A 26,687-nucleotide genomic window follows, 5' to 3' on the forward strand; every position below is an offset into this window, starting at 1 on the left:
AATTGGAGTCAAGGCTGGGAGCGTGGCTCACGCCTGTAATCCTAGCACTTTGAGAAGGCCAAGGCAGGCAGATCACGAGGTCAAGAGATCGAGACCATCCTGGCCAATGTGGTGAAACCTGTCTCTACCAAAAATACAAAAATTAGTTGGGCATGGTGGCGCATGCCTGTAGTCCTAGCTACTCAGGAGGCTGAGGCAGGAGAATCGCTTGAACCCGGGAGGCAGAGGGTACAGTGAGCCAAGATTGTGCCACTGCACTCCAGCCTGATGACAGAGCGAGACTTGGTCTCAAAAAAAAAAAAAAATTGGAGTCAATCCTCTCTGACCCTGCCACTACTTTATCAATTATGTTTATGGAATATTCCAAATCCTTTGTTGTCATTACAACAATGTTCACAGAATCTTCACCGGGGTAGATTCTATCTCAAGAAACCGTTTTCTTTGCCCATCCATAAGAAACAACTCCTCATTTGTTCAAGTTTTGGCATGACATTGCAGCAATTCAACTACACCTTCAGGTTCCACTTCTAATTCTAGTTTTCTTGCTATTTCCACCACATCTGTAGTTATGTACTTGCACCACTCAAGTCTCGAACCCTTTCAAATCATCCATGAAGGTTCAAATCAACTTTTTTCAATCTTGCTAATGTTGATATTTTGGCCTCCTCCCAAGAAAAAGGAATGTTCTTAATGGCATCTAGAATGGTGAATCCTTTCCCAAAAGTATTAGACAAGATGGCTGTGTATAATTTGAGTTGAGAAACAGATTCACCTTCAGCCTAGAGCACAGATTGGCCTTGGAGTTAATTTAATTAATGAATTGTTCTTACCTGTTTCTGGGGGCAACTACTTAGCTGTCCCTATGTGATTCTAGGATGATAAATAAAGGAACAGAGAGGCTGGGCATGGTGGCTCACGTCTGCAATCCCAGCACTTTGGGAGGCCAAGGCGGGCGGATCACCTGAGATCAGGAGTTCGAGACTGGTTTGGCCAACATAGCGAAACCCTATCTCTACTAAAAATACAAAAATTAGCCAGGCGTGGTGGCACGTGGCTGTAGTCCCAGCTACTTGAGAGGCTGAGACAGGAGACTTGCATGAACCCAGGAGGTGGAGGTTGTAATGAGCTGAGATCGCGCCAGCCTGGGCAACAGAGCAAGACTCTGTCTCGGAAAAAAAAAAAAGTTGTTAACTAATTAAAACACCATATGAGTCAATAATATGTGGGCCGAATAGGATCTGAGTGCCACTTTTCAGATATTCTCTAGTGGTAATCTGGTATGTTTAGCAGGTGAATAGAAACTGTTTATTATTTCAGTTTTCTCATTATTTTCCTTTATTATTCTCTCTTTAAGCACCCCTACCCTGACCTCTTGGCATGGGTTCCAGATATAGTTATTGCTACTTAAACTTCAGAATTATACTGCTATACATTTAATTATACTGTTAAACATTCATTTTTTTACAAATTGAAGTTTTGTGGTAATCTTGCATCAAGGAAGTGTATTGCTGTCGTTTTCCAACAGTATTTCCAACTTCAGAATTATCATAATTTATTGGATATCAAGAATATCAAATATGAATGACATGTTTTATTTTAATCTCAAATTAGTTATAAATCACAATAAAGACTTTACATAGTTTTATAGATTTAATACATTATATGGATATTTGAAGACCTCATAAAATCTTCTGCCTTGTCTTTGTCTACTAACCTGACCTAATCTTATTTAACATTCTTATTCCACCATGGGTACCATCTAGGCCTGAGATGGACTGGTGTGTGTTTGCTTGATACAGTCTATCTGTTCTCTTTCCTAGCCATCCAAACATCTTTGTCTTCTGTCCTTGTAAAAAATTTATTTTACATTGCTTATTGTTCTTTTTATAACGAATATTCAAGAAATAAGAAAACAGATTTTCTTAGGTTACCTTTGAACCTGGAATTTGTGTTACTACTACGGTTATATTACTAGTGAGCCACAGGAGTACACTACAGAAGTGAGTGGAAACACAGATGGAGATATGATGACAGTTAATTGTCTATCATATATTTATCCCAAGGAGCACTAATATATCTGTTATATATTTTGGTATTTGCTATTTGTAGTTTTTTAGTGATTAAAAAATAATTTGAACTTTTTACTTTAGATTTAGGAGTACCTGGGCAGGTTTGTTACCTGGGTATATTGCATGATGCTGAGGTTTGGGCTATGACTGATCCCATCACCCAGGTACTGAGCATAGTACTCAACAGTTAGTTTTTCAACCTTTTCCCCTACTTCCCCCCTCTAATAGCCCCCAGTTTCTATTGTTGCCATCTTTATGTCTATGAATACCCAATGTTTAGCTCCCACTAGAACATGCAGTATTTGGTTTTCCATTCCTGAGTTAATTCACTTAAGATCATGGCCTCCAGCTGCATCCATGTCACTACAAAGGACATTATTTCATTATTTTTTATGGTTGTGTACTATTCCATGGTGTGTATGTACCACATTTTCTTTTTTTATATATATATATACTTTATATATATACATGTGCAGAACGTGCACCATAACATACATGTTATGATGGTTTGCTGCACCCATCAACCCTTCATCTACATTAGGCATTTCTCCTAATGCTATCCCTCCCCTAGCCCCCACCCCCCAACAGGGCCCCGGTGTCTGATGTTCCCCTCCCTTGTCCATGTGTCTCTTGTTCAACTCTTCATTTATGAGTAGAATATGTGATGTTTGGTGTTTCTGTTTCCTGTGTTAGTTTGCTGAGAATGATGGTTTCCAGCTTCATCCATGTCTCTCTGCAAAGGACATAAAACTCATCCTTTTTTATGGCTGCATAGTATTCCATGGTGTATGTGTACCACATTTTCTTTATCTAGTCTATCATTGATGGGCATTTGGGTTGGTTCCAAGTCTTTGCTATTGTGAATAGTGCCACAATAAACATATGTGTGCATGTGTCTTTATAGTAGAACTATTTATAATCCTTTGGGTATATACCCAGTAATGGGATTGCTGGGTCAAATGGTATTTCTGGTTCTAGATCCTTGAGGAATCGCTACACTGTCTTCCACAATGGTTGAACTAATTTACACTCCCACCAACAATGTAAAAGCGTTCCTATTTCTCCACATCCTCTGCAGCATCTGTTGTTTCCTGACACTTTAATGATCACCATTCTAACTGGTGTGAGATGGTATCTCATTGGTACCACATTTTCTTTATCCAATCCAGTGTTAATGGGCACCTAGGTTGATTTCATGTCTTTGCTATTGTCAATAGTGCTGTGACGAACATATTAGTGCATGTATGAGATAAAAGACCTCTACAAGGAGAACTACAAAACACTGCTGAAATAAATCATAGATGACACAAATAAAAGGAAAAACATTACATCCTCATGGATTGGAAGAATCAATATAGTTAAAATGACCATCCTGCCCAAAGCAATGTACAGATTCAATGCTATTCCTATCAAACTATCAACATCATTTTCCACAAACCTAGGAAAAACTATTCTAAAGCTCATACAAAACCAAAAAAGAACCTCAGTAGCCAAAGCAATCCTAAGCAAAAAGAATAAAGCCAGAGGCATCACATTACCTGATTCCAACTATACTATAGGGCTAGTGTAACCAAAATGCCAAGGTACTGGTACAAAAACAGATACAAGGACTAATGGGACAGAAGAGAGAACCTAGAAATAAAGTCCACACCTACAGCCATCAGATCTTCAACAAAGCCAGCAAAAATAAGCAAGGGGAAAAGAACTCCCTATTCAATAAATGGTGCTGGGATAGCTGGCTAGCCATATACAGAAGAATAAAACTGGATCCCTACCTTTCACCATATATAAAAATTAACTCAAGATGGATTAAATATTTACATGTGAGACCTTAAACTGTAAGAATCATAGAGGAAAACCTAGGAAACACCATTCTGGACATCAGCCTCAGGAAAGAATTTATGACTAAGTCCTCAAAAGCAATCACAACAAAAACAAAATTTGCTGAGTGGGACCTAATTAAACTAAAGAGCTTCTGCACAGCAAAAGAAACTATCAACAGAGTAAACAGTCTACAGAATGGGAGAAAATAATCACAAACTATGCATCCAACTAAGATCTAATATCCAGAATCTATAAAAAATTTAAACAATTGAACAAGCAAAAAACAACCTCATTAAAAAATGGGCAAAAGACATGAACAGACACTTTTCAAAAGAAGACTTACAAGTGGCCAACAAACACATGAAAAAAGTGCTCAACATCACCAATCATCAGAGAAATGCAAATCAAAGCTATAAGGAGGTACCATTTCATACCATTCAGAATGGCTACTATTAAAAAGTCAAAAAACAATGAGGCTGGTAAGGCTGTGGAGAAAAGAGAACACTTATACACTCTGGTGGGGGATGTAAATTAGTTCAGCCACTGTGGAAACAGTTTGGAGATTTATCAAAGAACCTAGAACTACATTCGACCCAGCTATCCCATTACTGGGTATATGTTTTAAAAAAAAATTGTTCTGTCTTCTGTCTTTGAAACACTCCTTGCTGATAACAATTCTTATTCAGATTGCTTATCTCCTTAGACCAATCTCCCAACATAGATAGTATTTCTAAAATTTATTTCTAAATATGTTCATTATTCTATAATAAACTATAAACTTTCCCAAATCTGACTGGGTATGATGGCTAATACCTGTAATCCCAGCATTTTGGGAGGCTGAGGCGGGCAGATCACCTGAGGTCAGGAGTTCGAGACCAGCCTGGCCAACATGGTGAAACCCCATCTCTACTAAAAATACAAAAATTAGTCTGGCGTGGTGGTGGGCACCTGTAATCCCAGCTACCTGGGAGGCTGAGGCAGGAGAATCACTTTAACCTGGGAGGTGGAGGTTGCAGTGAGTTGAGATCATCCCACTGTGCTCCAGCCTGGGCAACAGAGACTGTGTCTCAGGGGGAAAAAAAAAAAAACCACACACCCCAAAAAATATATAATTCATGCTAAATATGTTCAATTTACTATTAATATAATGCCATATATAGCAACCCAAATAGCTCAAGACATAGACACTCAAAAGATATTTTTGCCTTCTTAAATTGTATGGTAAAAAATGAATTAGTAAACTTTAAAGTAACAAAGATCCTCTGTTGTCAATGAGTGATATTATTGAATGCTAATGTTCAGCTTTAGGTCAAAAAACAGTTACTGCAAAATGCTGGTTTGCATCTAGGCTGATGTGAACAGAAACTGCTAGCAATTTAATCATTTATAGAAGGAAACAAAGTCACTTTAAATTAAAATGGCTAGAAATTTAAAAACTGAGACTATAGAATTTCAGGACATAACAAGCTTTTAGGGTTAGCTAGTCAAACTTCATCATTTTTTCAAGGAAATGGGACCTAGAGAAATCCAAAGTCATAAAACCTGGCAGAGCCAGGGCCTATGTGGAATGCTAGAACCCAGTGATTTTCCCAGTTACCTAGAGGAAATCTAGAATTTAACATTTTCACATTCTGAAAATGTTTACATGACTAATATTTACTATTATGTACTTACATTCTAATTGAAGCACTTTTGTAGGCAAAAATACCTCAATTTCAGTGTCATTAGAAGACAAATTATTATGACATAAATATGTATTCAGATGTTCCAACGTTTCCATCATTTTCAGATTTAGTCCTGCTTGTTTCCACCACTCTGCCTTTTCCAGATTAATCACAAGGCTTTCTTCTTTAACCGAAAGTATCTTTTTCAAATCTGTAACTGAATATTGGCTGTGGGGCTCTTGAATTCTTGGCGCTTACAAAAAATAAAATAAAAAACAAACAGAACAGGCTATAAAGCAAAAGAAACAAAACACAATAAACAGAACCACACTGGAATTTCTTTATGAAATGCATTTTCATGCATTAGAAAAAAAGTGAAACCTGAAGTTATAGCTGGTATTTTTGTTCTCAAGATGCTAATATTTGTAAAAGTTCAAGCTATTATAGCAGTAGAAGTCACATAAAGGATTTATTTCACTCTTTGAAAATATCAAAAAGTTAAAATTATTCTAATATTTAGTAGGACAAGGAACTCTTATTTTGTTTGACCATTTTCAATTACTAAATTAGTATGTTTGATTAACATTTTGAAGTAACATAAGCTTTGTTAAATTAGAAATTCTAACTTATTATAATAAGCCTAAACAAGAAGATATATTTGTTCAGATTTTATGATGACTATATCGTCTTAGATATTGTGGTACAAAGCTTACTGCCTCATTACTTTCTAGCCTAAACAGGGAGAAATCATAACATATAGAGGAACTGAAGTAGCACAACTACCTAATATTATTATCTGCATTATAAACATCAACCTGAAATTAGGATTATAAATTTTGAAACTCTAATTTTGGAATGGTGCTTTTATAATGACAGTAATATTAAGAAGAAATTAAAACTTAAAAATACTAATATTAATAATAGCAATTACGAGTTACTAAAAAACATCTGGCACTGTGCTAAGTGCTTTCTTTACATGCATTATTCTTAACAAATCCCTAAATAATTCTATAAGATAGGTATAATTTTTACTAGTTTTATTAAAGTATAACTGACATGCAATAAACTACACATATTTAGAGTGAAAAGTCTGATAAGTTTTTATGTATTTATACATTCATGAATCCATTACCACAATCAAGGTAATGAATATATCCATTCCCTCCAAAGTTTTATATCCCTCCTACCTCTTTATACCTCCCTTCTAATCTTCCTCATCCCCCAACCCCTGTACCACTGTTCTGCTTCCTGCCACTATAGATTAAACTACATTTTCTAGAATTTTATATAAATGGAATTATACCATATGAATTTTTTGTGGTTTCTTTCATTCTGCATAATTATTTTGAGATCATCTATGTTGCGTATACCAACAGTCCATTCCTTTTCTTCAGATAGAAATAATTGTAGATTGACATGCCGTTGTAAGAAATAATACAAGATGTCTTGTTCCCCCCCTTTTTTGGCTTTAAAAGTATATTATACTATGTAATTGATGATTTCAATATATGATCTGATTTTGATGTCTAATGTTACTGCTATATCTCACTGATGATGCGAATATATTTTGTGATTTTTGTCTATTAGCATGTGTTTCTCTCAGTTTTTTGAAGGTCTTTGAAGCATGAGTTGAAGTACATTCCTCCAGAAAAAAATGTATTTTCCTCTAGAAAGGATTTACTTTTGTTTTTCTATGTGTTTGGGAGGCACTGTCAACCTGGGACCACTTTAAATTAAATCACCACTATTTTTCAAATTATGTAGGTGGTTTGAATTCTGACTGCAGCCAGGTATGATGGCTACCTTCTGGTTAGAAGTACTTAAGAGAAATGTTTTTTCTTTTCCTCTCTTCCAGCTGCAAGGTAGAAATATGCAAATGTATTCAGAGTTCCCTTCGATATGGTGGTCTATTTTTGTATGCTCTTATTTTGATGGTAGTTTGTTGAACTGCCAGTTTTATGTAGGGGTCCCCTATCAGACCCTCCACATAGGATATTTCTTGACTCTACACTACATGTAGACCTCAAAACAAAAGTTCAAAGTCTCCAAGGTTTAATAAAAAGCTTGGAGTGAAAGCCAGCTTTGGTGCTTACTTGCTTCCCAGGATTCCTGTCTTCACTTTGTTTTTGGCCTCCAAATGCAACTCAGTGACTTATTTAAACATTTTTTAAAAGAATACCTTATCCAAAGCTCCATTTCCATGATGGAATAGTTCAGACACAGACAAGAGTTTAACTTTACTCAGATAAATTTTGAATATACATGTGAAATGTATATTTACTTCAAAATTATTTTGTTAAACTATAAACAAGGTTTGCTAAAATGTTATTTATTTTTGAGATGGAGTCTCGCCATGTTGCCCAGGCTGGAGTGCAGTGGCAATCTCAGCTCCTGCAACTTCCACCTCCCTAGTTCAAGGGATTCTCCTGCCTCAGCCTCCAGAGTAGCTGGGACTACAGGTGTGCACCACCATGCTCAGCTAATTTTTGTATTTTTAGTAGAGAGGGGGTTTCAACATGTTGACCAGGCTGGTCTCGAACTCCTGGCCTCAAGTGATCTGCCCGCATCGGCCTCCCAAAGTACTGGGATTACAGGCGTGAGCCACGGTGTCTGGCCGTTTTTTTGTTTTGTTTGTTCGTTTGTTTGAGACAGAGACTCGCTCTGTCACCCAGGCTGGAGTGCAATGGCGCCATCTCGGCTCACTGCAACCTCCCCCTCCCAGGTTCAAGTGATTCTTGGGCCTCAGTCTCCCGAGTAGCTGGGACTAAAGGTGCGCCCTGACACTCCCGGCTAATTTCTGGCTGTTGTTAAAATGTTTTTAAATGTCCTTTTTGGAGAGCTTGGGCAACTAAAACTTTTAACATTAGATGTGATTTTTTTTTTTTTACAAACAATTCAATTTGGAAATACAAATTACATGTATGGGACTGTTTTATGTACTACTTGTATTTCATTTCTTTTCTTTTCCTTCTCCCATGTATAGGAATTACCCAGAAAATCAGGAAGATCCAGATCTTGTCATATACTTCTGCACCTAGCATAATGAACCTTATGGAAGATACCTTGATATTTTAGTTTTAGGCTAAGTTATATATTCTGTTAAGAAATAGTCAAAGAAAATGGATATCCCACATTTCTACTGGTTGTACCTTTTACATATACTTTCTATTTTTCACTTAAAAGCAATTAATCTTTACCTGTAAGCAAAAATGGGTTCAAAGGGCTTCTACATCTTTCTAATTGCCACATCATGTAGTATTTATTAGCTGATTCTTCAGCAGTAAGCAAATTACTGGAAAAAAAAAAGAGTTAAAGCTTAATACATTAACAATATTGACTCTTTTGTATAATAAATTTTATTTTATTTTTTTGAGACAGAGTCTCACTCTGTCACCCAGGCTGGAGTACAGTGACACTATCTCGGCTCCCTGCAACCTTCGCCCCAGGTTCAAGTGATTCTCCTGTCTCAGCCTCCTGAGCAGCTGGGATTAAAGGTGTCTGCCACCACGCCCGACTAATTTTTGTATTTTTAGTAGAGGTGGGGTTTCACCATGTTGGCCAGGCTGGTTGCCAGCTCCTGACCTCAAGTGATCCGCCCACCTCGGCTTCCCAAAGTGCTGGGATTATAGGTGTGAGCCACCGCACGCGGCCCAAAATTTTATTTTTGAAAAGTATTTTTAAAGTACTTTTACACTCAAAATCAAGTGAAAAATTAACTTTATAAATGTGTAAACTTTTATAAAGTTCTACAGACCAAATATCAAATACAGTACTCACTTCCTCCATCCCTGGGAAAGTTTGGTAATTTGTAAACTAAAGTGTTCCTACTGGACTATAAATTACTTCCACCTCTACCTCCCTCAATGGAACCTGGAGCCAGAGAGGGCTGACTTGGGAGAGTTTAGCACTTCCCTCCATAAACTATGCTAGCATCAACCTTATATGCCACCAAAAATAAAAATACAATCTAAGTAAAATTACCATGCTTACCAAGCAAATAGCAACCTCAACAAAAATTTTTATAAAATTGCTGTCCCCAAGTCTATTCCATATAGAAATTCTGGAGCCTCTACTGGTTGAGGATCAGAAATATGAAACAGTCCTCTGGAGATGGCAGAGTCCTAAAGTTTGGTTCAAGATGTTCAATCTTGGTGGGTTTGTGAGTGAGTGATGTGTGTCTGTGTACGTGTGTTTAGGGGTACTGTGGGGAGAAGGGAGAAAATATGCATGACAATCAGTGTAAATTACAGCTCATCTGTAACGATGAAGCTACTAGCTTTGGTAGGGGAAAGACTATTAATTCATAAATCCCTTAATCTGTGTCCCAAGCTTCCTGCTACCCTGAGTGAGAATTGATTATATTCTGTTTCTCATGTGGAACATATATGAGCATACTAATTATAAGTATTTTGGGCTGGGTGCGGAACATATATGAGCATGCCAGTTAAATTGACAATCTAGGACAGTGGAAAGCTAGGTTTTATGTCTAAGGCATCCAGGTTACCCACATAATCCAAAAATCTGGTCAGCAAATTCTCAGCAAATTTGAGAATCTAGAGAATTCCTGAATCTTACCAAGATTTCTTTGACAACACCTCAGATTGTAAACAACTATTTTAAAGTGAAAGGAAGGGGTTATATCTAGCAAGCCATGTCCAATATAGACACACATTTCACTCTTAATGGAGATTTCTGAAGGCCTGTCTGAATCTGATACATTGTTTGTTCATAAAAATATATTCACAAGTCAGCACTTAGTAGGTTAATAAAATCTTATGCCATACAGACTTTTCTTTTTCATCCCATAAAATCTAGCATAGAATCTTGTATGTCATAAGCACTAAAATATTGTTAACTGGGTATTATTTTCAGCCAAAATGTTGTGCTCTGAAATAAAATAATTGAGACCATAAAATAAGTTACAGCTACAATAATATTCTTTATTATTTTCCTTCTTTTTTTAAAAATTTTAACACCTTTTCTCCTTGTTCTTAGTTTTACAGTTGAGATATACAGTCGTTCCCCCTTATCCATGAGTTCACTATACTCAGTTTCATTTATCTATGGTCAACCGCAGTCCAAAATATTAAATAGAATATTCCATAAACAATTCATAAGTTTTTTTTTTTTTTTTTTTTTGAGGCTGAGTCTCGCTCTGTCGCCTGGAGTGCAGTGGCCGGATCTCAGCTCACTGCAAGCTCCGCCTTCCGGGTTTACGCCATTCTCCTGCCTCAGCCTCCCGAGGAGCTGGGACTACAGGCGCCCGCCACCTCGCCCGGCTAGTTTTGTATTTTTTTTAGTAGAGAAGGGGTCTCAACGTGTTAGCCAGGATGGTCTCGATCTCCTGACCTCGTGATCCGCCCGTCTCGGCCTCCCAAAGTGCTGGGATTACAGGCTTGAGCCACCGCGCCCGGCCGTCAACAATTCATAAGTTTTAAATTGCACTGTTGTGAGCAGTGTGATGAAATTTCATGCCATCCTACACCATCTCGCCCAGGATGTGAATCATCCCTGTACCCAGCATATCCACACTATCTATACTCACTACCTGCCCATTTAGTCACTTAGTAGCAATCTCAGTTATCAGATCGGCTGTTGCAGAATCACAGTGCTTGTGTTCAAGTAACCCTTACTACATTTAATAATGACTCTAAAGCACAAGAGTAATGAGGATGGTATTTGTTATGGTTGTTCTATTTTACTATTTTACTATAGTTATTGCTCTTAATGTCTTACTATGGCTAATTTATAAATTAAACTTTATCATAGGTATGAATATATGAGAAAAAATGGTATATATAGGGTTCAATAACATTCGCAGTTTCAGGCATCCATTTAGGGTCTTGGAACTTATTCTCCCTGGATAAAGGGGGACTACTGTAAACTCATTTTAAAATATGGATTTTAAGAGTTTACAGTCACCAAACAAATGGAAGTGATTTATCTCTTGCTGGTAAATGTAGTTGTGAGGGGACAACTTATTTCAGTTGTTTCATTGAATGCCTTTTTTTTTCTAACTTTGCCAAATCATAAGTCATTAGTTAAAATTTGTTTCATAAATTCTTTGAGTTATAACAGAGCTTATTAGGGTTTAAACACTTTTAAAATCAAACTGAAATTAAAGATCATAACATTTCTGCTAGTTTCTGTTTCTAAATATGCCAATCTGCCATAACAGATGGATTAGGGTATATGGAGTAAATAAAAGAATAAAAGGGCACTAATAAAGACAGTATATGTCCTGCAAATAAATATCTTGTACCTTAGCAAGAGAACTAAAAGTATTTAAACAAAGTATATGTAGTTTCCATACTTGTCCTATGCTCTTTTTAGAATTCATATCTGATATGGACAATTCTTAGTTCATGATAGAACTCTGTATAGCACAAATTTACTCCAGAAGTGTAAATAATTCTCAGCCAGAAGATAAAGATATATTTAGGGCCCTTAGTCTTACGCTTTGACACATTCCTGAGACCATTAATAGAAGCCTAAGCAGCCAGTGATGAATTATAGAGCCTTGACTCCAGTTGGTCCCAGTAATCCAAATAGCACTCTCCTCTGGCAGATCAGCTAATTATAATAAGAATTCAAACCTAATACACAGCTCCCACAGTTTCCAGTCCTGGAATAATTCATTAGAGACTTGTAGACTTTACTGTCATTTTCCTAAAAATATGTTATTTTAGGACACATTAAGTTCTAGGTTTATAGTAGACTAATTGTACTGGTTATGTTCCCAATTTTGTAACTGGCATAAGAAGCAGAGGACTGGAGTGGCTTTATTCCAGGAGAGCAGACTAATCAATCTTAGAAAACATTAAGTTACATGTATGCTACATGGTTTAAGATAGCAATGAAAGTTATCTCAGACTCTGTCAAAGGGCAAGGATGCTGGGCTATTAAGCTCTGCAATTTTGGCTCAAACTAGAATATAACGACCTAGCCCTGCAATATCAATTTTACAATTTCAGACCATTCTGTGCAATAACGATGGGGTACTGAACAAGTTTATGAATCAAGCCTTGGTTCTGTATGTCTGATTCACCCAATACTGAGACCATATTGACAAGAGGTGAACAAGGTAAGTGGATGTCCTCTGTTGGAGATAGGACATGACCCCTGGTACTCTTAGTGAGAATAAACTGATAGCCAAATCTATTGATCAATGATGGTCCACACTGCTCTGTGATCTTTGGCTATTTCTGGCCACAGACCTATGACAAATCTCTTAGTAGACCTCTTAACAACCTTATGAGGTATATAGTATTATTATCCCAGCATTGTAGATTAAAAAAACCGGAGGCACAGAACAATTAAGGTTGCAGTTGGAAAGTGATAGAGCCAGGCAATCTGGCTCTAGTTCAGAGCTTCTAACCACTTATTATGGGCTGAATTGTGGCCCCACAAAATTCTTATGTTGAAGTCCTAATTCTGAGTACCTCAGAATGTGACTATATTTGGAGACAAGGTCTTTAAAGAGGTAATTAAGTTAAACAGGGCCATTAATACAACATGACTCATGTCCTTATAAGAACAGGAGATTGGGGTATAGACAATGATGGAGGAAAGAATACATGAAGGCACGGGGACATCTATAAGCCAAGGAAGGAGGTCTTAGAATGAAACTAGCCCAGCTGACACTTTGTTCTTTCACTTCTCGCCTCCAGAACTGTGAGGAAATAAATTCCTGTTGTTTAAGCCACCTAATCTGTGGTATTTGTTAGGGCAGCCCTAACAAACTAATACACCACTACATTGCCTTTCATGGCAGTGACTGCCAGTAGGCACTGCCATTAGCAAGTATCCAGTGGCAATGTCCTAAGCATACTATTCCAAAGCCAGGATCTTAAAAAATTTTAAGTTATTTATTTTAATAATATATTCACATTAAAAATACTGAAATGTGTAAAAGCCATACTGTGAAAACTCTCCTACCCACATTGCTAGGTTACCTAGTTCTTTTCTGGATACAACCAGTATTACTTGTTTCTTGTGTGCCTTTCTAAAGATATTCTTTGCATATAAAATCAAACATATACATATATTTATATATTCCTTTTAGTTACTTATTATAGACACTGTACTAGCTCTTAAATTTTTTCACAGAGGTATCTTGGGAATTGCTTTTATATGGAGAGATTTAAATAAAGACTGCTTGTTCTGAATTGCAACTTGGGTTCTAGATATAATCTTTACTTACATTTTACACACTGGAGATAATGGAAATGTCTGAAGTTCTGTGCATAATGAATTCACTGAAGTATGTTGGCATGTTAGGAATAGAGGAGTTATTGGCATTTCTAACTCTCCTGGAATATATGAAAATTAAAGTTATGTAAACATTGAATAATATTAAGTAGGCTAGGTGTGGTGGCTCACACCTATAATTCTAACACTTTGGGAGGCTGAGGTGGGAGGATCACTTGAATCCAGGAGTTTAAGACCTGGGCAACATGGCAAGATCAGTCTCTACGAAAAGTACAAAATTAGCCATCAGTGGTGACACATGCTTGTAGTCCTAGCTACCTGGGAAGCTGAGCTGGAAGGATTGCTTGAGCCCAGGAATTTGAGATTTCAATGAGCTGTGATTGTGTCACTGTACTGCAGCCTGGGCAACAGAGCAAGACTTTGTCTCTAAAAAAATAAATAGATAAAATTAAGTATAATATAGAACTTTTGTAAACAACTATTATGTTTGGTAATTCTGGTAAAACAAAAATATTTCGACAAAAAGAAATTTGAGTCGAGATATATATAAAATGTCTTAAATGTCCATCTGTATAAGGAATTACATATATATCACATTGTGTCTCAACTACAACAGTGGTGATTTTTTAAAAATACATTGATAGATAAACTTTATTGAGTTTACTGTGTTTAACATAAATTCCAAGAGCTTTATATGTATTAAGACTTTTGATTCTAACAGCTTGTGTTGTCAGTACTTAGGTGATAGAATTACTTTTATTTCCAAAGAAAGAAAAAATTATTAGTTTTATTTCCATACTAATTACTAGTGATGTTAAACAAACTGTATTATAAAGAATAATTATTCACCTTAATGACTCTGGACTCTAGATGGCCTAGCACAGAATTATATATTTATGGGGCATACTTGAAAAAGTGATTCTCATGTATTGCTAACTAGTAAGTGTGGGTTTATTACTTTCATAAGTAAAGCAGTAAACTTTCAAATAGATAATTCAGATGATCCAATTATAAATGTAATTCAGTAACAGTGCCATCAATATAGTTAAGAAGCAACACAATTTGGCATTGTACTGGAACAAAAGATGATTCTAAGATTCCAAATTTGGTAGAATAATAATATTAACGATAATGATGACATAGAGAATGATATGATTGCTTTGGGAGATTAAAAATTCAAATTTTTAAAAAATGTGACAGTGGTCAGCAAGATTGCTAATACTGAGATAAAATATGAAATTTCATTTACTGAGCTATAATATTTTAAGGTTTCTATTTTTAATATTAATGCTATTTCCTCCATTCCTCTTGTACAGTCTTTGTAACTGCCATCTATATATTATTCAGTTTTTTTGTTTGTGTTGAGACGGAGTCTAGCTGTTGCCCAGGCTAGAGTGCAGTGGTACAATCTCGGCTCACTGCAACCTCCACCTCGCCAGTTCAAGCCATTCTCATGCCTCAGCCTCCTGAGTATCTGGGATTACAGGCGTGTGTCACCATGCCTGTCTGGCTAATTTTTGTAATTTTAGTAGAGATGGTGTTTTGCCATATTGGTCAGGCTGGTCTTGAACTCTTGACCTCAAGTGATCCACCCACCTCAGTCTCCCAAAGTGCTGGGATTACAGGCGTGAACCACCACACCAGGCCTATTATTCAGTTTTGATGCCAGTAGAATTCTGAGTTAATAATAGCAATAAATATAAAGGGGCAAATAAGAAAAAAGTGACATAGAATTATAACAATCAAATTTTAAACATGGAAACTGACTCACAGTACACTGTATATGTGAATGTACTGTACTTTTACATCATAAATAGGTAATCCCCGGTAAGCTCAATGATTTATCAAAATTTCTACCTGGTTTACTGCACTCTTCTGGTTCACTCTGGTTTTGAATGGTCAAAATCTCTGTGGAGCTGAATTTTATGTCCCCGATATCCTCAATTCCATGCTTGTTAGTAAGATCTGAAAAGGAAAAAACTCTACTATTAGCAAATGTACCATTACATTAATTTTCTGTAACCTTGTTCAGTGGTATTTTCCTTTTAAAGTATCTTTATTATTTTATTGCATGTCAATTTTTCCTTTTAGAGAGAAGTAGAGATTTATACTTCTGAAAAAAAATGCTAACTTAGGTAAATAACTATTCCTCCATGCACACTCCTTGTTACCCTTCAACTTCAATCAAAATTACCAAAGGAAAATAAAAATGGCAAAATCTACATAATCACTGGAAGGTAAGATAGGGTGGGCAATCCATAAGCCACAAACTTCAAAGAATGAGGTCGCTTTGAAGGGTTTCATCTCTATCAGTATATGATGACTTTCTATGCCTTGCTTAGCTGGAACTCTACTTGTCTATATTAATACTGCTACTTTGGCTTTCTTTTTTCTTTCTTTTATCTCCCTTCTTCCCTCCCTCTCTCTCTTCCTTTTTTCCTCACTTCCTCCTTCCTTTCCAGCTGCCTGACACATTTTACCTATCCCTTTTTTCTTTGACCCACCTTCCTTCCTTCGTTCTTCCCTCCCTCCCTCCCTCCCTCCCTCCCTCCNCTTCATTGCCAGCTGTCTGACACATTTGCCTATCCCTTTTTTATCTTTTGGATATTTTGGCTTTCTTTTTTCCCTCTCTTCCCTCCCTCCCTCTCCTCCCTAGATGTCTGACACATTTTGCCTATCCTTTTATTTTCCCCTCCCTCCCTTCCTCCCTTCCTGCCTGCTTGCCTGCCTTCCCCAGCTGTCTGACACATTTTGCCAGCCCTTTATTTTTTACCTTTGGCTTTTTTTTTTTTCTTTCTTTTCTTAAGGCTCAACTCCTGTAAACAACATATGCAGTGGTTCTTTATTGTAAGACATAGATTTTGTATTTTGTTGTTTGAAATTGTGATGCATCTTACAATCTGTATGTGCATTTAGAATGTTTCTTTCTTCCCTAACAATTCTTAAGTTGATAATACATCTTGCAGTTGGTAGGATCTTTCAATCAGACATATGGTCATTATGTCTGCTTTTTAAATTTAATCTAGGAATCGATCTCTCTTTTAATAGAGAAGCTTAACCAATTTATATTTACTCAAAGGTGATACTTTCATAATCTTATTTTATGCTTCCAATGCCTTTTGCTTGCTTTGCTCTCCTTTATTTCCATAGAATTAATTATATTGCTCAGAGTTTTTTAATTTTTTTTTTCTCTGTTAGTTCAGAAGTTATACATGTTATCAACTTTTAAGTTAAGGGGAACATGTGGAGGATGTGCAGGTTTGTTACATAGGTAAACATATGCCATGGTGGTTTGCTGCACAGATCATCTCATCACCTAGGTATTAAGCCCAGCATCCATTAGTTCTTCTTCCTGATGCTCTTCCTCCCCCTACATCACCCCCAGCTAGGCACTAGTGTGTGTTGTTCCCTCCATCACGTGTCCATGTGTTCTCATCGTTCAGCTCCTACTTATAAATGAGAACATGCAGTGTTTGGCTTTCTGTTCCTGCGTTAGTTTGCTGAGGACGATGACTTCCAACTCCATCTATGCACCTCTGCAAAGGACATAATCCCATTCCTTTTCATGGCTGTATAGTATTCCACGGTGTGTATGTACCACATTTTCTTTATCCAATCTATCATTGATGAGTATTTATGTTGGTTCCATGTCTTTGCTATTGTGAATAGTGCTGCAATGAACATACACATGCATCTATCTTTGTAATAGGATAATTTATATTCCTTTGGGTATATATATACCCAGTAATGGGATTGCTGGGTCAAATAGTATTTCTGCTTCTAGGTCTTTGAGGAATCGCCACACTGTCTTCCACAATGGTTGAACAAATCTTCACTCCCACCAACAGTGTAAAAGCATTCCTTTTTCTCCACAACCTCACCAACATCCTTTTTTTTTTTTTACTTTTTAATAATAGCCATTCTGACTGGTGTGAGATGTGATCTCATTGTGGCTTTGATTTGCATTTCTCTAATGATCAGGGATGTTGAGGGTTTTTTTTTCATATTTGTTGGCTCCATGTATGTCTTCGTCTTCTTCTGTTTTTTTTTTTTTTTTTTTTTTTTTTTTTTTTTTTTTTTTTTTTTTTGAGACAGTCTTGCTCTGTCACCCAGCCTGGATGGAGTGCAATGGTGTGATCTCAGATCACTGCAACCTCTACCTCCCAGGTTCGAGTGATTCTCCTGCCTCAGCCTCCCAAATAGCTGGGACTACAGGCACATGCTACCATGCCTGGCTAATTTTTGTGTTTTTAGTAGAGACAGGGTTTCACCATGTTGGCCAGGCTGGTCTCAAACTCCTGACCTCAAGTGATCCACCCACCTCGGCCTCCCAAAGTGCTGGGATTACAGGTGTGAGCCTCTGCACCTGGCCGTATGTCTTCTTTTGAGAAGTATCTGTTCATGTCCTTTGCCCACTTTTGGGGGTTGTTTGCTTTTTTTCTTGTACATTTGTTTAAGTTCTTTGTAGACTCGGGATATTAGACCTTTGTCAAATGGATAGATTGCAAAAATTTTCTCCCATTTTGTAGGTTGTCTGTTCACTCTGATGATAGTTTATTTTGCTGTGCAGAAGCTCTTTAGTTTAATTAGATCCCATTTGTCCATTTTTGCTGTTATTGCAATTGCTTTTGGTGTGTTCATCATGCAATCTTTGCCCATGCCTATGTACTGAATGGTATTGCCTAGATTTTTTTCTAGGATTGTTATAGCTTTGGATTTTACATTTAAGCCTTTAATCCATCTTAATTCTTGTATATGGTGTAAGAAAGGGGTCCAGTTTCACTTTTCTGCAAATAGCTCACCAGCTCCCCCAGCACCATTTATTAAATAGGGAGTCCTTTCCCCATTGCTTGTTTTTGTCAGGTTTGTCAAAGATCAGATGGTTGTAGGTGTGTGGTCTTATTTGAGTTCTCTATTCTGTTCCATTGGTCTATGTGTCTGTTCTTGTACAAGTAACATGCTGTTTTGGTTACTGGAGCCTTGTAGCATAGTTTGAAATTGGGTAGTATGATGCCTCCAGCTTTGCTCTTTTTGCTTAGGATTGTCTTGGCTATTTGGGCTGTTTTTTGGTTCCATACAAACTGCTTGCCTGTTGTTGGTGTATAGGAATGCTAGCAATTTTTGCACATTGATTTTGTATCCTGAGACATTGCTGAAGTTGCTTATCAGCTTAAGAAGCTTTTGGGCTGAGAATATCTTATTTTAAATCAATGCATTATCATTAATTTTATAATATATGCATTTCAATCTTTTTTATCAATTAAAAAAGGCTATGTCTCAGTTCTCCTATTTTTAAAATAAGAAATTTAGAATATTTTTTCACCAAAACTTTCTCCCTTTCAAACAGATTAATCTAATTAAAGCTGAGATCTTGGGGATCTTAGAGATGTCTAAGATCTTAGCTTTAATTAGATTAACCTATGTTTCAAATGAGGTTATAATTGATTTCTTTCAAAATTATCTGGCTTTTGTTTCAAGAAAGCAAGGAACACATATATTAGTTCTCCCTCTAAATCCTATAGAATGACAGTAGCCAGCTATAAAATACATAAAGTGAAGAGAAGGGGAAGAAATATTCATCTACAGTTCAGCGATATTAATAGAATCCTGGGAGATAAAAATAAAATTTAAAAACTAGTATATAAAGCAGAATGGAGTTTTACTTCTAGCAATAGCTCCTATTGGACCAATCTTCCTGTAGATAGCATTTATAACTCTCAACAAAATATGTAAAATGACTATCTGAAGGTCCTACAGTCTAAAGCATGCAGAAATGGAAAGCGAATTGATACTGAGTAAATTTCCCATTTTTACAGCTTTTCACTTGAAGGGATGACATATTTGGTACTAGCTGGGTCAACTAGAACTTGGATAAAAATCTACAGTCTTATTATCTTGAAGAATTAGAGGACAGTTCTACCTAAATTAGAGTTCAGGGTTACCACAGCAGCTGGAAGATAAAGGAAGAAAACCAGGAATGTAGAGGGCAACAGAGGAGGAGCCCCAAACTCTATGTATAAACTCTGCTTAATAAATCTCTGGATGATCCCTGAACTACACATGTATGGGGCAGATTGAAAGCATATCAGCTAAGGTTATATAAAGATTTCAGCTCTTTCCCACCATAGTAGAGACAAAGTTTATAGTTTGAGTTCAGCCAAGTTAACAGCCTATTAAAACAAACAGAGAAAGTCAACTCTCTTCAAAGGAACATAGCAAACTAGTTTCTGTAATGTATCAGGTGCAATGTCAGGATACAATCCAAATACATTTAGTAAAATGAAAAAACAGGAGCATGTGACTCATTCTCTACAAAAAATATGTTACTGGACACTAACCATGAGATGACTCAGATTTTGAAATTAGTATCCAAAGATTTCAAAGCAATAATAACATAACATAGTTATCACTGTGCTAAAGGATGTAAAGAAAAATATGGTTGTAATGAATGAGCAAATAGTCTCAGCAGTGAAAGAGAAACTATAAAAAAGAACAAATGGAAATTTTAAAACAATATCTGAAATAAAAAATTCACTGGATGAGCTTAACAGAAAATTAGAGGTGACATAAGAGTCAGTGAAATTGAAGACAGAGCAACAGAAATTACCCAATCTGAAAAACAGTAAGAAAAAAATTGAATAAAAATGAACAGAGGCCAGGTGCAGTGGCTCATGCCTGTAATTCTAGCACTTTGGGAGGCCAAGGTGGGAGGATCACTTGAGCCCAGGAGTTCAAGACCAGCCTGAGCAACATAGTGAGACCCCGTCTCAACAATAAAAAAAGAAAGAAAGAAAACATGAACAGAGCTTCAGTGACTGTGGGACAATTTATCTACCTAGTTTTTTTAAACTATATATCTTTGTATTTTTGTCATAAAATATAATTCTGTGGTAATCAAGAACTACTCACAAAGCAATAAGCTTGCTCAGTTGCCTTCAATGATGAATTCCACTAAACATTTTTTAAAAATCAACATCAATTATTCAGTCACTCCTAAAAATAGAAGTAGAGTGAATGATGCTTAAGTCATTCTATGAGACCCATATTATTCTGATACCAAAACCAGAAAAAGACATCACAAGAAAATAAAACTACAGACCAATATTTCTTATGAATATTGACACAAAATTAATAATCTGGTAAAAAAAAAAAGTGGGATTTATTGCAGTAATGCAAGGTTGATTGAAAATCCCAAACTCAATGTAATATACCATATCAAAAGGATAAAAAAATTTTAAACCATGATTATTCAATAAAAAATAAGAATTCTAAAATTAATTTAAAATCCCCAACAAAATACTAGTAAATTGTATTTGACAGCCTATTACAAGGATTATATACCATGATCAAGTGAGATTTCTTCCCCCCTGAGATGCAAGGATAGTTCAACATATGCAAATCAATAAATGTGATACACTACATTAATAGAATGAGGGACGAGAACCATATGATCATCTCAGTAGATGCAAAAGGGCATTTGACTAGATTCAATACCCTTTCATGATAAAAACTCTCAAAATATTAGGTATTGACAAATACTGCCTAATATTACCACTTCTATTTAGAATCTAAAAAGCCAAACTTATAGAAACAGAGAATAGAAGAGTGGTTACCAGGGGCTAGGGTGTAGGGGAAATGAGGAGAAGTTGGTTAAAGGGTATAAACTGTCAGTTATAAGATGAACAGGTTCTAGAGACCTAACATACAGCATGGTGACTATAGTTAATAATAATGCATTGTACACTTTAAATTTACTAAGAAAGTAGATCTTAAGTATTCTCATCACATACAAAAAGTAACTATGAGCTGATGATATGTTAATTACCTTTTTTATGGTAAACATTTCACAATGTATATGTACATCAAAATATGTTATATACCTGAGGTATGTATAATTTTGTCACAAAAACACTTCCTTAAAAAATTCAAGTAATCCCAAAGGCAGAAGAGGAGGAATTGAGAAACAAAACAAATGAGACAGCTTATAATTCAATAATAAAAGAAAATAACTCAACTAAAATGGGCAAAGGATCTGAGTAGACATTTCTCCAAAGAAGATATACAAATGGCCAACAGTATGTGAAAAGATGTTTGACATCCTTATCCATCTGGAAAATGCAAATTAAAACCACAATGAGATATCACTTCACACCTAGTAGGATGGCTATAAAAAAGTTATATAATAACAAGTTTTGGAGAGGATGTAGGTAATTGGAACCCTCACACATTGTTGGTGGGAATGAAATAGTGTAGTTACTTTGGAAAACAGTCTGGCAATTCCTCAAAAAGTTAAACATAGAATTACCATTTGATCTAGCAATTCCACTCCTAGGTATAGATCCAAGATAAATGAAAACATGTGTGGACAAAAACGTGTACATGAATGTTCACAGCAGGATTACTTTTAAGCTAAAAGGACAGCCTAAGTATCTATCAACAGATGTACAGACAGACAAAATGTGCTATGGCCATACAATGGAATATTGTTTAGCCATAAAAATGAAGTACTGATACATTGGATAATGTCAATAAATTTGAAAATATTATGCTAAGTGAAATAAGTCACAGATCACATATTATATGATTCCATTTTTATTGAATGTTCAGAGTAGGCAAATCCATATAGTTTTCCTTACACTTTAAGCATGGGAAATAGGAAGGGAGTTATGGCTGGAGATATCCCTGTGGCAGGCAACTTTATTGCTGTACTAAGCAGTTTTATTGTTATCACAACCCAAAGGTAGCTGGAACACTGCCTACCCCTGAACTTTCAATAGTGTGTATAACTTTCCTTGTTAGAAGTCCTCTGTGGCAGTGACTCTGTTTTACTTAGTACAGCAGCCAAGTCAAGTGAAAGTTGGGAGTTTAACAGTATAATCACTCAGTAAAGTCATTTGTTGTCCTTTACATTAGCATTTATGGAGCTGAGATTTTTGTCCTGCCAATAAGCCTATGGCCCACCCTGCATTTTGAGATCTACTATATTTGCAAGTTCTGGTATGGAGTTGATCTACTTTACCAGGTTGGCTTTTCATTCCCTTGCTTTGATTTGTAGGCTGAACAATAAATCCCTGATTTAGTTTTAACTGTAAGAATTCCTTCAAGTCTGTGGTCTGTTCATGGCAAGTATCCCTGTTCTCAATTGACATCACAGATCCCCCTTCCTTTCTTCCATGATATTATATATCTTCGATCATTTTAAATGAAATTTATGAGAGGGCAGTTAAATATTTGGGCTCATACTGTCATTAAAAATAACTCAATAATATTTACTAAGACTAAATGGGATGAAACCACCTCAGTTTTAAGTTATGACTCTCCTAGTCATTGACTCCACAAATCCTTACTCTGACTCTTTATTGTGAGCCTCTCCATAGTTAACTATTGTCAGTATAGAAGTTGATAATCTTTTATTGTTTATAAGAAAACAACTCTTTAAAAAATGTATATAGTCATAGGTGTTTTAGTTTTATTTGTATAATTATCTTGAAATGGTTAAATTTCAGAGAAGTTTCAAACCTGGAAGTCATATAAAGAGAATGACGGCTGGGCATGGTGGCTCATGCCTACAATCTCAGCACTTTGGAAGGCCGAGGCGGGCAGATCACCTGAGGTCAGGAGTTCAAGACCAGCCTGATCAACGTGGAGAAACCCCGTCTCTACTAAAAATACAAAATTAGCTGGGTGTGGTGGTGCATGCCTGTAATCCCAGCTACTCGGGAGGTTGAGGCAGGAGAATCGCTTGAACCCAGGAGGTGGAGGTTGCGGTGAGCCGAGATCTTGCCATTGCACTCCAGCCTGGGCAACAAGAGCGAAATTCTGTCTCAACAAAAACAACAACAACAAGAAAATGACAGTAAGAAAATAATCTCATCAAAAGTAATACTGAGATTTCAACATGTAACTTTCAGAACATTTTTACAAAATCTGGAGGTTCAGAAAAATTTTAATAAACAAGAACCTATGTAACAAACATTCTTAAGTGTTTTTTACAAGTAATACATTTTAAAATTAAGTCTCACCTCTTTCGAAAAGCTTTTCACTTTCATCTACATAGTTTATTATTTCTGGCTCTAGGTTTAATAACTCCTTCAGTTCTGAGAGTGATGGAATATCATTTTCTGGTTTGAGGCTTGGAGGTATTAAGAATTCATACTCAATAAGAAAACTTGATGGCTGAAAAAACATAGTTTAAAAAAGTTTTTAGGGAGGCTTTCCAAATAAATATTTTGAAATCATAAGTGGATAAAGTTTGCTTAAATGACATACCAAATTTTAAACTAAATCCACATTCAAAATTATTAAATCTATATATACTTTTAAAAAAACCAGAAATGTAGCAGCTAAAAAGACGTTCTATTATAAGCAATGTTCTGAGTATTGTATTTTATGGTCACTCATTACATTAGTGATGTACAATATCCCTAGATGCAGAAATAGCTTCTTTTTGGCTAATAGCAAGTTGTAAACATTTTAAATTAAAAACAGTCACTGCAGTAGATAAGAGATAATAAATGGGGAGAAGTGAAAGAAGATCATGGAATGGAATAGATCTTTACTGTGCACCGTGGAGTGTTTCTCTTTCATTCCAACAGAACTTGACTCCTCAACAAAAGAGATTAAGTCCACAACTCTCAGGGTTAACATGGCAGGCAGGAGGTACTAGAGGAATGGGACCTATTGGTGAATTAACATTTTTACCATCATGTTAAAATTTTTATTGTAAGGAAACCCCTTAAGTGCTTTAAGTCCATTAAAATCCCCAAATATAAAACATTTTACGTTGTCCTAAAAAAAATGTTTTTTGTTCATTTGTTTGTTTGTTTTGAGATGGAGTCTCGCCATGTTGCCCAGGCTGGAGTGCAGTGGCACGATCTCGGCTCACTGCAAGCTCCACCTCCTGGGTTCACATCATTCTCCTGCCTCAGCCTCCCGAGTAGCTGGGACTACAGGCACCCACCACCACGCCCAGCTAATTTTTTGTATTTTTAGTAGAGAAGGGGTTTCACCATGTTAGCCAGGATGGTCTCGATCTCCTGACCTCGTGATCTACCTGCCTCGGCCTCTCAAAGTGCTGGGATCACAGGTGAGAGCCACCACACTCGGCCAAAAGATTGTTTTTTAAAGTAGCTTTGTGAATGCATCTAATCAATATGGGCCTAGATTTCTGAGCTTGTCCAACTGCAAAAAGTTATTGCACTCTCAACAGCTAGAATTCTTTACATACTGATATTATAACCATTTTGTGTGCTATTGAAACTAAATGCATCTTTAAGAAGTTTGGCCTTTAATATGCAAAAAATGCTATCATCCTTGTTAAACTCTGGCAGAAAACTAAAATTCAGTCTTGGACCATCTATATTCAAGAATACTCTCACAATATTCTCATTAGCTCAAGTACTATTTTTTGTGTATAACTCACAAATCAATATTTCTAGTTCCAGTGTCAATTTTTAAACTAGACATGACTACTTAATTTCCTATACCAGGTATATTGATTAGAATTATTGGAAGAGATTTTAAAGTTCCCTATGACTGGCCTGCACACCAGATCAATTAATCAGAATATATTTGTGTAGAACTCAGGCTTCAATATTTTTTTAAACTATTCAGGTAATTCCAACACACAGCCAAGCCTGAGAACGACTATTTAGAAGGAAATTTGACTTCTTAATTGATAGATGTTCATTCAATTATAAAATATTTTTAATCAGACAATTGTAGACAATGTATATTACAAAAATTTTACAAAAATGTGCCTCACTACTAAAATATTATTGAAAGCCAGTATTACAACCTCATTTAAACGTATTGTATCTTCTAGTTTCTCCTGACAAAAGTTCACTTTATCCATACAAAAATCTTCTTTCACAAAAGCTTCCAAAGTTTCTTGAAGAGAGAAACATTCCCTTAAAAAAAATACATTAATTAGTGTTTACTAAAAGCAAGTCACACACTAAATGTAGCCAACCAAAACACATAATCACTAAAATTAAAGTTGAGGTAAAACAATGATAAGAATTATTGGCTGGGTACAGTGGCTCACGCCTGTAATCCCAGCACTTTGGGAGGCTGAGGCGGGTGGATCATCTGAGGTCAGGAGTTCAAGACCAGCCTGGCCAACATGGTGAAACCCCGTCTCTACTAAAAATACAAAAATTAGCTGGGTGCAGTGGCGCATGCCTGTAGTCTCAGCTACTTGGGAGGCTGAGGCAGGAGAATCGCTTGAGCCTAGGAGACGCAGATTGCAGTGAGCCAAGATTGCGCCATTGTATTCTAGCCTGGGCAACAGAGCAAGACTCCGTCTAAAAACAAAACAAAATAAAATAAAACATTATTGATAACATCTAAGCTTGTGATCATACAAAACATTTTCACTTCTTAAAATATTTACAGCATTGGTCAATTAAGTAAGTACCTGGAAAATTAACTTCTGTGAAGATCTGTCCTTTGAAATCTAAAAGAGGATCCTTTACCAAAATAGTTTTAGTCTACTCAAGAGAGTATGCAAAGTTGGTAGGTGTTTTCTATTACTTACAAAAAGTATTCCTTTATCATCAATAAATAAATCTGAAAAGAAATAAGAAACATAAAGGAATAAGAAAAAAACTAAAAGTTATCCAAAGGGATCTAGATAGTTAATGTAATCAGTCATTAGATACAGTTGGGTTTCTCAATCACATTTTAAACTCTTCAGTTCTTCATTTTACTGTGCATATAGGGCATGTAGCATAGTACTGGAACAAAGACAAAAGTACAATAAATTTTAATATTATCTAGGACACTGAGTAGCCAAATATCCCAAAAGAGCTGTAACAGCTAATACTTTATCAATAAAGATTAATCAGTGGAGGAAAATATCTTATGGACTTACACTTCAAAATAGCCAGGAGTAGCCTAAGCAAAATTTTAAAGAAAT

General features: G+C 36.1%; 1 protein-coding gene across 1 annotated transcript in view; it reads right to left on the reverse strand.

Moving 5' to 3' along the window:
- Positions 1-26,687, reverse strand: part of SHOC1 (shortage in chiasmata 1) — a 123,871-nt gene that overhangs the window by 43,020 nt on the left and 54,164 nt on the right. The window contains 8 exon segments of the mRNA XM_017855476.1: positions 5,568-5,810; positions 8,755-8,849; positions 13,761-13,869; positions 15,626-15,733; positions 23,791-23,944; positions 25,566-25,680; positions 26,189-26,246; positions 26,249-26,338. Coding sequence (XP_017710965.1) covers positions 5,568-5,810; positions 8,755-8,849; positions 13,761-13,869; positions 15,626-15,733; positions 23,791-23,944; positions 25,566-25,680; positions 26,189-26,246; positions 26,249-26,338 — 972 coding nt within the window.

The sequence above is a fragment of the Rhinopithecus bieti genome, unplaced genomic scaffold (genome assembly GCF_001698545.2).
Source record: "Rhinopithecus bieti isolate Rb0 unplaced genomic scaffold, ASM169854v2 scaffold_41649, whole genome shotgun sequence".
Taxonomy (NCBI): domain Eukaryota; kingdom Metazoa; phylum Chordata; class Mammalia; order Primates; family Cercopithecidae; genus Rhinopithecus; species Rhinopithecus bieti.